This window comes from Hydra vulgaris, chromosome 04 (assembly GCF_038396675.1).
Source record: "Hydra vulgaris chromosome 04, alternate assembly HydraT2T_AEP".
Lineage (NCBI taxonomy): Eukaryota > Metazoa > Cnidaria > Hydrozoa > Anthoathecata > Hydridae > Hydra > Hydra vulgaris.
Genome location: NC_088923.1, coordinates 14,542,305 through 14,558,491, shown reverse-complemented (window position 1 = coordinate 14,558,491; position 16,187 = coordinate 14,542,305). Strand labels below are relative to the sequence as shown.

Genomic DNA, 16,187 nt, shown 5'->3' with positions numbered 1-16,187 from the left:
TTCAGAAGATCATTTTTAATATAATTTTTTATTTTGAATTTTCTAATTATTCTAATTCCAATGCGTAATTTTAATTTCATTTTTATGTCCACTCAATTTAATTATAGATGTGTGCGTGATTTACAAAAGTTTTTTTTAACATCGGTTTAATGAAGTTATTAAAATATAATAGAAGGTTTATTAAATTACAAAAGTTTACTTAACATCCGTTTAATTAATAAAGTTATCCAAATACATAAGATTTTTTTAATTAAACTTTAGTTATCCTTATTTTAAGTAGAAATTATTTTCTAAAGAGGAAGATTAAATTTGAGATTAAAATGATTCATTGTTAATTAATGAAACATCTGAAGTTAAAATTAGACACCAAATTATTGGTTATAACAAAAATGTCAGGAAAATCATAAAAATGTTTAAAAGGTCCCCAAACAAAAATGAAAATCATTTACAAAAGTACGTAAAAATTGAGTTTAGAAGGATTATCCATTTAATCATGGATTGCAAAATCCGATGGAGCAGCTTGTTGCTTATGCTAGACTGATTAGTAAAGTTAAATATAAAAATATTATTGTGTTAAAAAGGCACTTATAGATTTAAAAATGGGAATTCTAATACATTATTAGAGTCATTTTTTTTCAAAGTTTAAAAAAAAAAAATTTAAGTTCTTTATTATACTTTAAAGATGATATCGTAGTAATTTTTGTTTCACATTCATATTTTTCATAAGTAATATAGAAATTAAATGAAAAAAACTTTTTTATTGTTTAGATTTTATTTTTATTTTCATCGTTTGGTAGTTTCTGTAGGACTCGATCTCGATTCCACATTTATCAAAACCAGACTTCAGGTTTTCTCTGCCATTTTCTAGATTTAGAATTGGATTCCAACATCAATAATTTAATTAAGATGAATGAGAAGGAATGTGGAATTTAAGAGTGGAGAACACCGTTAAGGAGCTTAGTATATCTTCATGGCCAGGTTACTTCATAAAAAATTCCAGAAGTTTTTCTACCAAATACAAGTACCCAAAATAAAATAAAAATTATGATAAACCTAATAAAGTGTTTAAACTCTGCAGATTTAATAACAGCAGCAGACTTGAGTAGAATAATGACAAATTAAAATTAGCAAATTAAATAAAGTGATGGAAAAAAGATTGGCAGCAATACAATCATAACTTGCAAGGGTAAAAAGTAACTTATAAAATTCAAAAAGAAGTACTGTTATTTAAAAGTAGTAGTTTAAGATGTGATTACCGTTAAAAAAGATATGATTATATACTATCTATACAGCCAACAAGTATAGAGTCCGAACAAGTTTTTATGTTCAAAACAGTTTTTATGTACAAAAAATCAAATATAATTAAGCAATGAAATGATTGACACTTTGATTTTTTAGGGTAGCACTTTCAAAAATAAATATAACTCATGTATATTCATGCATGTTCATATTATTTTTATTTATACTGTGTTATTATTTTAAGGTATTGTTTTATAATTTAAATTACTTAAGTTCATTAATGAATGAAGTACTTTATTTATACCATAATTAAATTAATCACTTTTAAGTATTTGATGAGTACTTAAAACGTTAGTTCTTCTCATGCTTATCTATCTACACTTGCATTTTTTTCTATTTAATCCCGGGATTTCCTGGGGACAATATTCTCAATCCCGAAATACTGGGATTGAATATGTCCAGGATTTTTGCCATCCTTACATGTAGTAGCATATTTTCTCCAGGAACAAAGATTAAAAATGTCGATTGTTTCATTTGCCATTAAAATAGAAGTAACAAGTAAATAATCCTTAAACCCATCTTCTAAATGTTTGCTAAAACACTTTATAAATGTAAATGTGTTTTTTTATCATGACCCTTGATTAAACACTTTAATTCCCGTATATTGGTGAATTTTTTTTTCTTCATTCATAATCTTTTTTACTGTAACTTTTTTAAAAAAATATTGCAAACAAAAAGTCATAAAAAATGACCATTTCAATTTTTAGGTAAAATTTGTTGTTTTTTGTATATAAAACTTATTTAGCAATTTATTTAAGCAATTTATTTTTATTTAAAACCATTATTCGTTCTGAAATTCTGGTTCTTTTGAGACCCAGGTTGATTACTTTAGGAGAAAAAAAATTCACTGATATATGAGAGTCAGTGTGTAATCAAGGGTCATGGTGGGTGACCTTTTTCAAGAATTAAATAAAACCAATGACTTCCCAGTTACTTTCAAACCAAAGTTCATTTGCTTTTTAAACATGAAACTGGAGATACCAAAAAGTCAACATCCTAACATACATACATGCATGCATACATACATACATACCAAAAAGTCAACATCCTAACATACATACATGCATGCATACATACATACATACATAAATACATACATACATACATACATACATACATACATACATACATACATACATACATACATACATACATACATACATACATGCATACATACATACATACATACATAGGTTATATTAGGTTTTGAGAACAGAAAGCAGTGAAATAAGTTAAAGAGCAAGGAAAGCAGTTGACAGAAGGCTTATAAAACTGTAAACCAGTGACTTAGGAAAATATGAGGACTGGTGTGAATTTTAAGATACTGATTGTTGATGAAAAAAACTAGATGAATAAAAAATTTTTGAGCATAAAAGAAAACTTACAGTAAAAGAGTGCAACTTTGCTGAATGATGAGTCATGTGATGTTAAGTATTGATCAATGAAACATGTGATGATAGCTTGCTTGAACAACAATCATGGTAGTATTTGTAGGAAAGAGAAAGAGGTGCAACCCTATGGCAATAGGTTCACTTTAAAATTGTTCCCAATTACAACACTTTGTGCTTTGAGAAGAAAGCAAACCCATTGTCATTGGTTGTTTTTTTTCTTTTCGAGTAGGAAAATAGCGAGCACAATAAAGATAATTTTTACAGATTCTTAATTTTCATTGGCTCGTATAAGAGATCAGTAGTGATTGATAATCTGAGAAGACGTAAAATAAAGAATGTTTAAATTTATTGACAAAATATTATAAAAATTAATATATAATAAATATCTTTCCTATCAAAAACTTATTAGAAAAAATTGTATAACTGTAGTATTAGTTGTATATCTAGTATTAAAAAATATCAAAAATAAATAAACAAATAAACAAATAAATTAAAGTAATAACAAATCAAGTTAAGTATTGTATAACGAAGAAAATGTTCAAGTATTTGTTATAGTGTCAAGGGGAAAAAAATGAATAATAATATTTTTATTTCCTGCTAGATTTTTTTTATTTCAGGATACCTGGAGTACTTACTAAAACGCAATTTTAGTCCTGGTACTAACAGTTCAAATTATTCTGGGATATTCATTGATATTATCACACCAGAAGATGTAAAGTCTCGAGGGAGTCAGTTATCTTTAATATTTTCTAGCAGTGCTACAGAAATATATACAGAAATTAAAAAACGTGGTGTAGTGGTATGTACATTATTTTAAATAACTTAAAATTTTTTAATGTTTCTTAAATACAAAATATATATAAGAAATGGTTGAGGTAGTTAATATACAAATTTTGAAATTTTTATTTATAACAATGAACAAAAGCTCGACATTGCAGCAGGTAAACATTTCAAAGTATTTAGTAATTAAGAAAAAAGTAATTTAGTGTTATGTAATTAAAAAATGATTCAGAATTATTTTAGAATAATTTCCTTTAAAAAGTAAAAGTGGATTTGATATGGGAACTATTCAATAAGGTTATATGGCCTAAATGTTTAGAAATGTAAATAATTTTAGAATATATGTAGAACACTATATAGAATATATATTAAATACCTGTTGTATTTAACACAAAATGTTAAATACAGCAGGTATTTTAAATATATTACATTATTTTAATAAAACTAGTTGTCTGGACCCGTAATAAATTGGTTCATGGTAATGTTGTAGTGGTGCAGTGGTAGAGCGATCGATTCGTAAACAAAAAGTTTTAAATTTGACCCCCACCATTTCCCTGGTAGTACTGCGCTCAACTTATTTTTTCACTCAGCAGCCTTGTTCATCAAGGTTTGTGTTTCAGAGTGAAAGAGTCTGTTAATAGGTTGTAACCGCAATAAAGTAGCTTACTCAACTGTAGTGGCCCTCCCGGCCTCCCGGGAGGTGAAAAATATTTAAAAAATGGTGAGTTTTTTCCACACTGACCTCTATTTCTGTAACAACCTCTGTTTCTGTTCTCTCTAACATAGATGTGAGTTGTGTGGCATCTATACTGCTGCTTTTCAAAATTTAAGGCCATAACAATAATTTTAACCTTTTATAAGAACTATATTTATTTACAAAGCAAAAGATGACCCAAAAAACAGGTCACAGGGAGCACATGTATGTCAAATAAGTTAACCCTTTTCTACAATAAGTTCTTAAAGGAAAAAACTTTTAATTATACTGTTTTTATTAGTATGTTAATTTTAGCAAGCAAAACTATCGAGGTGGGGGAAGGGGGGGAGAGAGGTAATCAAGGTGGGGGGAAAGATTACCTTAAACCTTTGTTTAAGGTAATCTTTCAACCTTGATTACCTCTCTCCCCCCAAGGTGGGGGGAGAGAGGTAATCAAGGTTTAAGGTAATCAAAGGTTCAAGTCCTCTGCTTGCATAATAAAATATATTTTTAGTTTTTAAATCTTGCCGATTTTTTTAAAGTACGATAACATAAATACAAAAATTCAAAACAAAACAGTTTAAACAAAAAGACTTTTAATTGTTAATAAAGTTTTCTTATATTTTACATGAATGATACTTAAATAAAAAATCCACTAACTCAACTTATCTACTGTCAGTAGTACAGGTGTTTAGTTTTACCAATGTTTTTACATAATGTTAAATAAATAGATTTTTTACATTTGAATATTACATATTGCTCTTTACATTTGCATATTACATCTCTATTAATTAACTTTTTTGAATTTTAACTTAACTTTTTTGAATTTTTGATAGCAATCACTTCTTAATTAAACATTTTAAAAATTTAAACTTTCTACTTTGAACTGTTAATTAGAGTTATTTAACCACTTTCTTTTTGTCTCAAGTGGTTTTTCAAATTCTATAAATAATCTTAAAGTCTATGCACAATTGATCTAGAGCAACTGGTTTACTACAAGCACTTATACTGTTGATCTTCTCATCATAAAATTTGTCCAAACATAGTTTTTCGTAATACAGGCGATTTAATAAGTCGCCATACAATTGTTGTTCAAAATAAATAAAATCTTTTACAAAGCTAGGTAAAAAGATGGCAAATATGAGAACACAGAAATTCATGCATCATAAAAACAACTCAATCAACAAAGAATACCCAGAGTTAAATATTAACTAAAAGAAAAACAAATCTAAGATCTATTGTATCTTTTTCTTCCAATTGCAAACAATCCACAAAACGACTTATGGTATGTGCTTGCTACTCTGCAGCTATCACCATGTTAAAGTTTATATATAAGACACATTGAAGGATTTTAAATTTTAAACAAACTACCACCAGATTTAATGATGAAAACTTATCAGTGGATTTAGGGGTGCAAACTGCATACTTTGTAATAACAAATCTACAGATTAGAGATATATAGAGAGAACCTTAGAAGAGTTTCTAATCAATAAAAGAAAGTTGTAAGTTTTTTTGTAATTTCTTCAAAGAACTAGTTTTATAAAGACAGTGATATTTCTACTAAAGCTGGAGTTTTCCTTAACTGAAACGACAAAGTCTGACCAACACCAAAAAAAGTTAACTGAATTTGCTTATTTTAAAACTTCTTTATGGATGTTATATACAGTCAAAATCAAAAGTTTAGAGCAATGTATAATTGACCAATGAAGTCAATTCTATTCTCACTTAACCAACTAAACGTTTTTACATCTTGTCTAAAAGAGAAACAGCATCATTTGAAGATTTAATCCAGATATGGCAACAGTATTCCATTCATGGACGGCTTAGAAATTCAAAAATTCAATTTAAAAAAAAAGAGATAAAAATAGAATCTGGAGTAAGAAAGTGGCGAGCACGATAAAGAGATGCAACCTTAGTAGATGCTAATTTTGCAATCGATTTGATATATGGTTTCCAAGAAAAATCAGAAGGGTTAAAGTTCACCAGCCACTGAGAGCCCCATGCTGTGAGATCGTTTTCAAGCTCAAATGCCCCCTCCAAGAAGTCAGAGAGTGTTGGCTTCTTATCAAGACATGAATAAATGGTAGTATCATCAGCGAATAATGCCACCTTTTCTGGTAATTTCTGGTAGGTTATTAATGTAAATTTAAAAAGTATGGGGCCAAGGATAAAACTTTGAGAAACCCCTGAAATTAAAGAATAAGAAGAAGGGTGCTGTTATCAAGGACAACCTTTATACTATGATTGGTAAGAAATGGTTCAATAATCTTAAAGATGTTACCTGACACACTGTAAGAAGAGATCTTATGGAGAAGACCATAACTATATATAAGACCTAAACTGGAAAGACCTAAACTGGAAATAATGTATTATAAATACATCTATGTTAGCCTAATAAATCAAAAAGGGTGCGAAGCTTGTCAACAGAATCTGTTTAACCCTTATGTCTTTTTCTAGGGGTTCTTCTACAAGACAGAGCCGGATGCATTTAATGTCTGCCCAAGATGAGTATTTTTATAAAAATACTATCTTTAGCCTATATTCAACCAAGAGCACTAAGTTAAGGTTTTTAGGTCGTCTAGACTTCTCTTTAATATATATATATATATATATATATATATATATATATATATATATATATATATATATATATATATATATATATATATATATATATATATATATATATATATATATATATATATATTTCAAGCGACAAAAGGAAGCAACAATTGAAATATTTATGCTATTTATGCTTTACTAAATATTTAAGTATATTATATATTTTTAGTAGGCGAGAGCGAATGGAAAATAGTTTATGTCTTTTAAACATATAAACTACTCAAAAGAGGCTATGCTGTCAAAGTGTATTTGGCAACTAAAAGAAAAAAATATTAATTTTAAATTAAATTGGTCTCTTTTCTAAAAACTGCGCCTTTCTATAATAACATTTCCAAATTGTTTATATTATGTTTACAATAAAAATTTGAAATTGTTACTTATTTGGATCAAGAAAATTTACTAAACAAATAATCTGAATTAATTTCTAAATGCAGATACGAAAATAAGAAGGGGAGACCGGGGCTAGTTGGCCGCAAGAGTAAGTTGACGAACTGCGTTTATCTTCAGAGCCTTTTATCAGAAAGTGACAAAAATTACACAGAAACGTCCTTATTGACCATTTCATCATTCACTGTAGTATTGTCAGGATTGGCGCATGTGCATGGGAGAAAAATAAAATTTATGTGTTTTTTGGACAAAAACGTAACTTTCAGAACATCGCTTCCTTTTTCTTTACAAAGAAAATAGTTTGTCGTATAAAAAAGTTATTGTAAAAGTTCCAGTCACAATTAGTTTACCATATCCAGTCAGATTTTTTTTTTAAAGTTGCCGTTTTTCAGGATCTATAGACTGTTTATTGAAAAAAAAGCTTTCGGGTTAAGTTGGCAAAGTTTTCACGGGGTAAGTTGGCTCATAGCATTTACTATGGAAAAAAATATATATTTTTATAAAATTATTATTATTTTTTTAATCTTTAACAATTTTAAAAAAAAGATAAAAAGATAAAAAGTGGGCTACTGTTTTGGCTTTTATATGGACTAATATTTGGTACCAGCTAAAAGAAACATTAAATTTTGGGAAAAAAATTGTTGCGAAAATTAATAGTAAAAAAATTTCTATTAATTTTTCACTTAATAGTGCTTTAATAATCATTTTTATAGTTTGCGCCAATTTACCCCATGGTGGGGTAAGTTGGCACAAATTTTTTTTTTTTTTGAGGCCCAGTAAGGCCCGAGAATTTTTCTTTGTAAATGAATGCAAATTTTATAAGTTTCCCTAATTCATACTCTTTAAGACTACACTTTAATATTTTCAAAAAAATGTACTGTAGGGCTACAGAGCTTAGAGAGTAAAAACCGAGCCAACTAGACCCGGTCTCCCCTACCTTTAAAAAAACAAGTGACCAGACTAAAATTTTTCAAATTTCTAAAGAATTCTTTTCATGATAAATTTTTTTAATTTTAATGTAGTTGACGCAATTTTTTGGTTTCAAATTAACTTCAGTTATTACAAATTTAAATTAAATTTCCCATAATAATATTTCAATTTTTCGCTAAAATAGCAACAAACTAAAACAAAAACCCTCATTATCTCTTCCTTCTTCTTACAATTAGTCTGAGAAAGTAAATAATTCATTACAAATGTTGAATGAAAGGTTCTTTAAATTAGTAAATTTTTTTGTTTAATTAATAGTTAAAGTTTTTTTGTATTTAAAAATTGCTTTTTATGTTTTATTGTTTCAACGAATTAATATTTATGTTATATAAAAAAATTTTGGATCATGAAATTGAAATCTAAATATTGACGAATATATAAATAAATGTATGAATAATACTTGACTCTTTGTTTAAAATGTGTTAATTTTTGAACTAAGTTTATTAAGTCATTAGCTCTCTCTACCTAAGTAGCAGTTGCTCATAAAAGAATGTTTTCTTTAGTGTGACTTTCGCCAACCAAATGTAATGCGTGTTGCACCTGCTCCGTTATACAATAGCTTTGTTGACGTTCACAAATTTATTGATGTTTTAACTCAAGTTTTATTGCACTTGAAGAAATGATGGCATTTTATGCATATTTTTTAAATAAATTTTTTAGCTATTATTTTTCCTCCCTAATAACTCGCTTCGAGCTCTTTAATGCTTTTATTGATGTTAGAGGCGATAATTAAATAATCTATTTAACTTTAATATAACTTATCATATTCTAAATAAATAGTCATTTGGTTATAAAACAGATAAATAAACTTTATTGTAAAACGTATTGCAAATACTTAGGGTAAATATATTTTTATGGTTTATATTACAATGTTTTAAGTAATTTTTCATTTTCATCGTTTTACTTTTTTTATTTTTAAATCATAAAAAATAAATTTACATCAGTGGTTTTTAATTTATTTACTTTTTCACAGCTTTTTTTAGTGATTTTTTTTTTTTTTTTAGTTTATTTATTCAATTTGTTACTTTGATGACTTTTTATGAATTGAAATATTTTTCAAAAATTTAAAAATATTTTTATTTAAATCTTAATCATCGTTTTTATTTAATGTTTGCATAAAATTTTTTTATAAAAATGATGTTTATTATTTATTGCGTTTTATGTATTTAAAGTTAACACTCTTCATATATATATATTTTTTAGTTTTTTATTTATTGTAATGATACAAAGAGCTGAAAATTTTCATTCTCTGTTTTATTAAAAAAGGAGTTTAATAAAGTTCAAAACAAAACTCTAACAGAATAAAATTTACAAAAAGTTTGATTTGAGGCTGTTACGTCTTGAAAATTTTGCGTCATTTTGTTTTATGACGATTGTTTTTTTAGTTTCGATTTTAAATCCTTCATTAACTCGATACATGTATCTTAGTCGAAATAATTTATTTGAAAAAAAATTTACACCAGAAACGGTTTTCATTTTCAAAGCCGCGATACCTCGTTCAATTACAACCTAAGTTTTTTTATATTTTCTGTCATCTTTCCACAAAAAAGGTGTTAAACAGGCAGGTCATAGCTTTTTGTTGTTTAAGATATTTTCCAGAGATGGTGCAAACTTTTAATTTAGTAATATTGATCAGAGCCGGAGCCATTTTTGTTGTAGCTATTTTCCAGGAACGATGTGAACTCCAAACATTTCTATTTTAATACTAGTATCAAATGAGAATGTGTTACAAAAAATTACGGTAATTGGAGCTTGAAGAACCTAAATTAAGGATTCGAGGTCTTTTTTTTTTTAATTTTTGTAACACATCCTTATTTGGTAATAGTATTATATAGAAATTTTTGGAGCTCACACCGTGTCTGAACTTTTTGTTTAGGCATGGTGTGAATTTCCGAAATTGAAATAAACACGTGAAAACTGGGGTTCCGGCTCTGTTGATACTGTTATCATATAAGAATGCTTTACAAAAAACTATGGCGATCAAAACCCGGGAACAATATTAAAAAAAAAATCAAGTTTTGCCGTCTCAATGTAGAAGAAGAAAAACTTTTTTTTGCAGTATTTTAAACTGTTTATTATTTGCTGAGTAGAAAATATGGCTGAATCTCATTCAAGTTTTGATTAAAGTCTGATTGTTTTGAAGTTAAATGACTTAAATTACTTTTGTGCTTTTGATAAGAAATTAGCCAATATACTTTTTTGAACTTAAAAATGCAGATTCAACACATCTTTACACTTGGTGTAACAGCAAAGAAAAAATGCAAGGTTTTAAAACTCGCGGCGAGCTCAGAATACTGAGAAGTATCCGCTAATAATTACAAAACCGCCTTTAAAGGTTTTTAAAAAATCCAAACTTTCTGCTGCGTTTTACATTATTTTCGTTTACCCCCACTTATTGGTCTGCCTGATGACGTAAAGGTTATGGAATTTTACTTGATAAAACTTCACCTCTCAGTGTACAGTGGGCCAGTATTCACTTTTACTGGACAAAATTCATAGCTAGTTTAATATTAGGGCTGTATTGACTAAAATTAGGATGAGTAATAATACGATGTCTGCGCTTTTTATGAAGGAGTTATTTTTTTAATTCATTGCTATAAATACTAAATTTTGGATAGCAAAAATCTAGTTTTGGTATTTGCAGATAATTTTATGAGTGCTATGTTTACCAAATTTTACATAAGTACCAATTTGAGGTCGCGCTTTTTAAAAAGTGAATATATTCTTTATTTAGTTGCTATGGATTACCTAATTTTGCTTAGTAACCTTTTTACGTTTTTTATACATTTTTTATTGTTTTGTATGACAAATAATGGTAATAAATAATTTTATGTCTAAATTGTTTAAATTCATCAAATACTAATTGCTTCTGCAAGTGTCATCTTTAATTGTCGTTTGCTGTCAAAATAGCGTGTTCAAATCAAGGTGATTATTTTGTGTTAACTAAAATCTACAATTAATATAATTAAAATAAGTTATTTATGTGTGCTTAAAATGTAAAATAGATTTAATTTTAAGCTTCATTTCTAACTTACTATTATAATTATTGTATACTTTATATTTTCGAAATGTCAAGAACAAGCTCGCAGATAGCTATAAAACCTAAAAATATCAAAATCTAGTCCACTTTGAGAAATCAAAATCAATAAGATCTTGCATACCCAAAGTTTTGGAGCTACTTGATAATTGGAATAAAATGCCAAAAGCTTATTCTGTTATTGGTCGGTTTATTTGCTTATCAAATTTAGAGAAGTCAGTTTATTCGAGATGTAAAAGAGTTGATGCAGAATTATCTGATTTATAGCTCAAGCTTAGTTTATCAAAAATAAATGAAAGGTTTATAACATAAAAAGTGGAAATTCTTATTAACAAATATCGCTTAGTTCAAAAATCTAAACAATGTCTTGAAGAAAAGTGGGATTATTTATTTGATATAACTAAATGTAAATGGTAACTGGCTTAGCAACGAAGACAAAGTGGAATAGTTGAAGTGTTGAATAAATTTCAACTATGGAGTAGTATTAAAGTTATAATATCTGATGCTACAAGTGTGAATACTGGGAGTAGAAATGGAGTTGTAATTCAACTGCAAAGAGAATTTGAAAGAAAAAATCTTGAACCATTTCAATTTTAGTTGTCAGCATCATGTGTTGGACACAATTTTGAAACATACTATGAATGAAATTCTTTACGAAGGAGTGTCAAAATCGCCAGAATTACATTACAAATTTATTGAAAACTTGCAAAAAAATTATGAAAATTTGAAGTCAAGCTTCAAGCAAGGTGAACAAATTTATAAAGTAAGACTAATAAATGGAGAGACGAAATGGAGTTTTTGTTCGAGTTGGTACAAAGTTACCAATACATGAAGGTGAATGGCAGCTTTCCGCTATAAACTTCAAAAGTCTGTCGCCGTTGCACAATGCCAGATGGAATTCAAGAGCAATCTATGTCCTTCTGTTTTTTAAAATTTTGTGCAAATAAAATTTTTTGCGGAAATCTTGTTAACTAGGTGGTTTTTTAAGACAAATTAAATATACTGATTTCAAATATGCAAACCATTTTTCACCATCACGTCAAGTTGTAAAGATATTTGGGTTCAAATTTAGCATTTGGGGTAAAGTCCCTAATATTGTCGAAAAAAAAGTTATTCAAAAGTATGTCAACCTGGGTCTCAAAAAAATCGTATTTTCATAGAGATTTTAAAAATGTCATTTAATTGTAATAATAATACTTTTTGTATTATTGTCTTTAGCATTTTATCACATAATTTTTTGTCAATAAATTTTAAGGAAAATATTTATCTTTTCTAAAATCCTTTTTAAAACTGAAAAAAAAAAAATATATATATATATCAAAATATAAAAAAATTAAAAAAAAGCACTAGTTTGAAAAAATATAATAAAGACAGCATTTTTGATTCTAATCAATTGAAAAAATATTTTTATTTTTGAAAAAAGAATATTTATTTTTTTACTTTCAAGATATAAAGTGAAAAAAGCATTAGAAATAATCATTTATTTTTAAAGTTTTTCAAGATCGCCAAGATCATCAATTTTGTTGAGATTCGTTAGAATAAGAAAACTTTCCAGAAAAAAATCGTTGTATTCCACACTATAAAATTACTAATCTAAAATATAATTAATATAAAAAAAAAAGACTATAAAAATTATGATTCACAATATAAAAAACAAGTTTATCTAAAATACAATCAATATAAAGTTTATTTAATTATATTAGAACTGATGACAACTGATTCAGAGTGATGAAATTTTTCTGATCGCTCTAAATAAATTGTCATCTTCTAGTTTCCTTCTATTTCTATTCTCATTTTCTATTTTTATAGAAAACTGAAAAAAATTGATATAATAATAAAATATTTTTCTTCGTCATTTCTTCAAGAGCATTACAACTTCGGTAAGAATACTTACAAACTTGTGAACGTCAACAAAGCTATTGTATAAAGGGGCAGGTGCAACACGCATAACATTTGGTTGGCGAAAATCACACTTAAAAAAAAATATTGGAAATAACTTAAGTAGAACTTTAGACCTAGTAAACTACAAAAACTTTCAAAATCCAAATCAAGCAAAGATGTTGCGAACTTTTTCTAATTTATTACTTCAACTTTGACATGAGTTCTTTTTTTATTTGTTGTATTATTGTCATATTCTAAATTTAGAATAATTCTAATAAAAATTTTTTAAATAAACCAACAGACAACATAAATAAGTGTTCATTACAATTATAAAGTTTCTCAAAATTTCTTAAATAAAATTGTTTTATTTAAAGTATGAATAAATATCACAACAACAAAGCATTTAATAACACGGTAGTTCTTTATAAAGTAATATATATGTAACTTTATTACTTTATTACGTTGTGGCATTTTATTAGATATTTTTTTCCACTATGTGAAAAACAAATGTGCTAACATGTAAACATCAATTGTGCTGCCTTCTTGAGTGATGAACTTAAACTAAAACATTAGTTGCATGTATTGGCCACTAGAGGCTCATAGGAGGTTGTTAAACCACTTCTTAACACGTAGAAATAAAAATATAAGTTTGTTTACCCTGTCCAAAAGTAGTTTATTTAGGACATTTTCTTTTTTTCATTAGAACCAACTTTATTTTTAAACTGATAATCACAATTTGTAAAGCATGTATTCAGCTAAATTTACTCATGCTTGAAACTGGTTAATTCTTAACCCATGAATACATTGTATTCATGGGTAGCCATTTTGTAAAACACTTGCTAGTGGTGTGCCTTGGAGGTAGCAAATGTTGTGTATCTTGATGGTACCACCAAGATACACACTTGCTTAATTTTGTGGGTTTTAGGAGTAAAAATTGTTTAAAAGTATTTTTTTAAGAAATTTATGAAACATACCGTAAAGAAAGGAAAATTTATCCATTTTCTACTTGACAACCATGAGAGCCATTTATCGATACCAAAAATCCAGCTGGCAAAATACAATGGGATTAAAATGATAACATTTCATACACTTTAGACAAAGGCATATTTGGCCCATTTAGGATTTATTAAAACAACAAAATGAAGAATTGGATGTAAAAACAGGTAATGTTGGGAAACCAACAACAATCTACGATGTGTCCGAAATTGTTGGACAAGCTTTTTCTTTAAGGCTGATTTCAACTTACAGAAATTTTTCAGCAAAATGGAACAGAATAGAAAATTATCCAATTATGTAACAAAAAAATTAAAGATGCACTTTTTTTTATGTTACATGATTGGATAGTTTTCTTTTCCGTTCAGCAGAAAATTTCCTATAAGTGGAAATCCGCCTTTAGAATTTACATCAAGTAACATTACACACAGTTTTCAAGTTAGAGGCAATTTTAAAGATAATGAATTCCTGCCACCCACTGTAACAGATTGACTGCTATCTATATATGTGTGCAGTATTGGTGTAGTGTTAGAGCGCTCGCTCTACCACTACACTACTATGGCCTCGGAGAGGTGAATAACATTAAAAAAAAAAATTAAAAAAAAAAAATATGTGAAGACCAGTCTAAAACACAAAAATATCAAAATACTTTTTGAGCAGGCTTAGGTCATAAATTTATACCAGGGTGACTAACTGCAGTCCTGCTTCTTTTGCAAACCTGATAAGCACTAACATTATGTATCCTAAAATAATTCTACCTTACTCAAAAGCTCAACCATGAAAACAAAATAGGAAAGATAGCCCTAACAATAGTCATGCCTGAATGTGGAATAGAGAATGTGGAATACCAAATCACAATGAAAGACTTTAATGTAGCCATTTAGTTATTTTCTTAATAAACTTTATTATTTCTCATGTATATTTTTAATTAAGTACTTTTAATTTTAAATTAGTTAGATTTATATTAGTTTAAATAAGGTTTATGTAAAGTCGAATTATCTTGTAAGCAATAAATAAAAATTTTATCATGCTAATTATTTCATCAGTTAAAACTGATGAAATAATTAGCATTAAATAATACCTCCAAGCTACATATACATACCTCCAAAGTACACCACCTGCGGTGTAACTTAGCTGTATTGTAAGCTATTTTTTAAAAGCTAAAAAAGGGTATAATAAAGGGGTAAAAATATGTCTATATGTTTAATATAGACATATTTTTTTACCCCTTTAATAAAAAAATATTTTTACAGAATTTATCATAAATATTTGTTTATATATCAAAATTTGAAAAAATTTTTTGAATTTTATTTTCAAAACTTTATAGATTCTAGCTACTTGGAGGAATAAAAAAAAGAGAAATCTATGAACTTAATTTACAAACCAGATTTTACGCTGGTTATACAAGAACTTGGAAACTAAAACAAAATATTTTACAAAAACAAAATAGCAGCTGATCTCATCAGTACATAATATTAAAAAAAAAAAAGCATTGAGTATAAAACTCAATATATGAATTACTTCATGGTCCAATAGACCTGATTCAACAGCAAAATTGTTTTAATGAATAATTAGCGAATATATGAGGTGTGAAATAATTATAATAATAAGTAACAAAGATAAATATAAATAAAAAACAAATGAAAAAAAATTTATTGAAACAATTTTTTATTGCTGTTTATCAATATTGGAATGTCAAAATATTTCAATAATTATTAACATTAAATAACTGAATTTTTAACAATCAAAAAGTGATGAATTTTTGTTTAGAACATTTTCAAGATTTCTAGAGATTTAAAAAATCAAACTACAAATACCATTTTCCAGCAGACAGAAAAACATTCAACTAACCATTTGTTAAATAAAAATTTTTTTTGTACATTAAAATCTTGGTTTTTTCGGTTAATAATAAAAAAAAAATACATTTGTTAATCTTTGTTTATGGTTCTTTTAATTAATGTATATTTAACATTTAGCTACTTGATTAAAAAGAAAGAAGAATCTAAATTGATCTAAATCTGGCAAAATTTAAAAACAAAGTCTAAAAAAAAGGTTAACAAAATTTTTATTAACCAAGAAAACCAAGATTTTAATGTACATAGTGCACTTGAAAGTA

The 16,187-nt window shown here is 27.0% G+C and overlaps 2 protein-coding genes across 3 annotated transcripts in view; one reads left to right on the top strand and one right to left on the bottom strand.

Moving 5' to 3' along the window:
• The window catches only part of LOC100205580 (kynureninase), a 79,097-nt gene extending 69,744 nt beyond the window's left edge, over nucleotides 1–9,353 (top strand). Inside the window, exons 13-14 of the mRNA XM_065795530.1 lie at nucleotides 3,308–3,489; nucleotides 8,664–9,353. Coding sequence (XP_065651602.1) covers nucleotides 3,308–3,489; nucleotides 8,664–8,783 — 302 coding nt within the window. The 3' untranslated portion in view covers nucleotides 8,784–9,353. The remainder of the gene's footprint in view (nucleotides 1–3,307; nucleotides 3,490–8,663) is intronic.
• A 3,112-nt stretch (nucleotides 9,354–12,465) lies between these two features.
• LOC100203420 (kynureninase) overlaps nucleotides 12,466–16,187 on the bottom strand; it is a 59,398-nt gene continuing 55,676 nt past the window's right edge. The window contains exon 14 of one of the 2 annotated variants that reach the window (XM_065795528.1): nucleotides 12,466–13,169. In XM_065795528.1, coding sequence (XP_065651600.1) covers nucleotides 13,050–13,169 — 120 coding nt within the window. In that variant the 3' untranslated portion in view covers nucleotides 12,466–13,049. Of the gene's footprint in view, nucleotides 13,170–13,207; nucleotides 13,333–16,187 lie in introns of those variants that run through there. The other variant, XM_065795529.1, reaches the window with a different exon arrangement.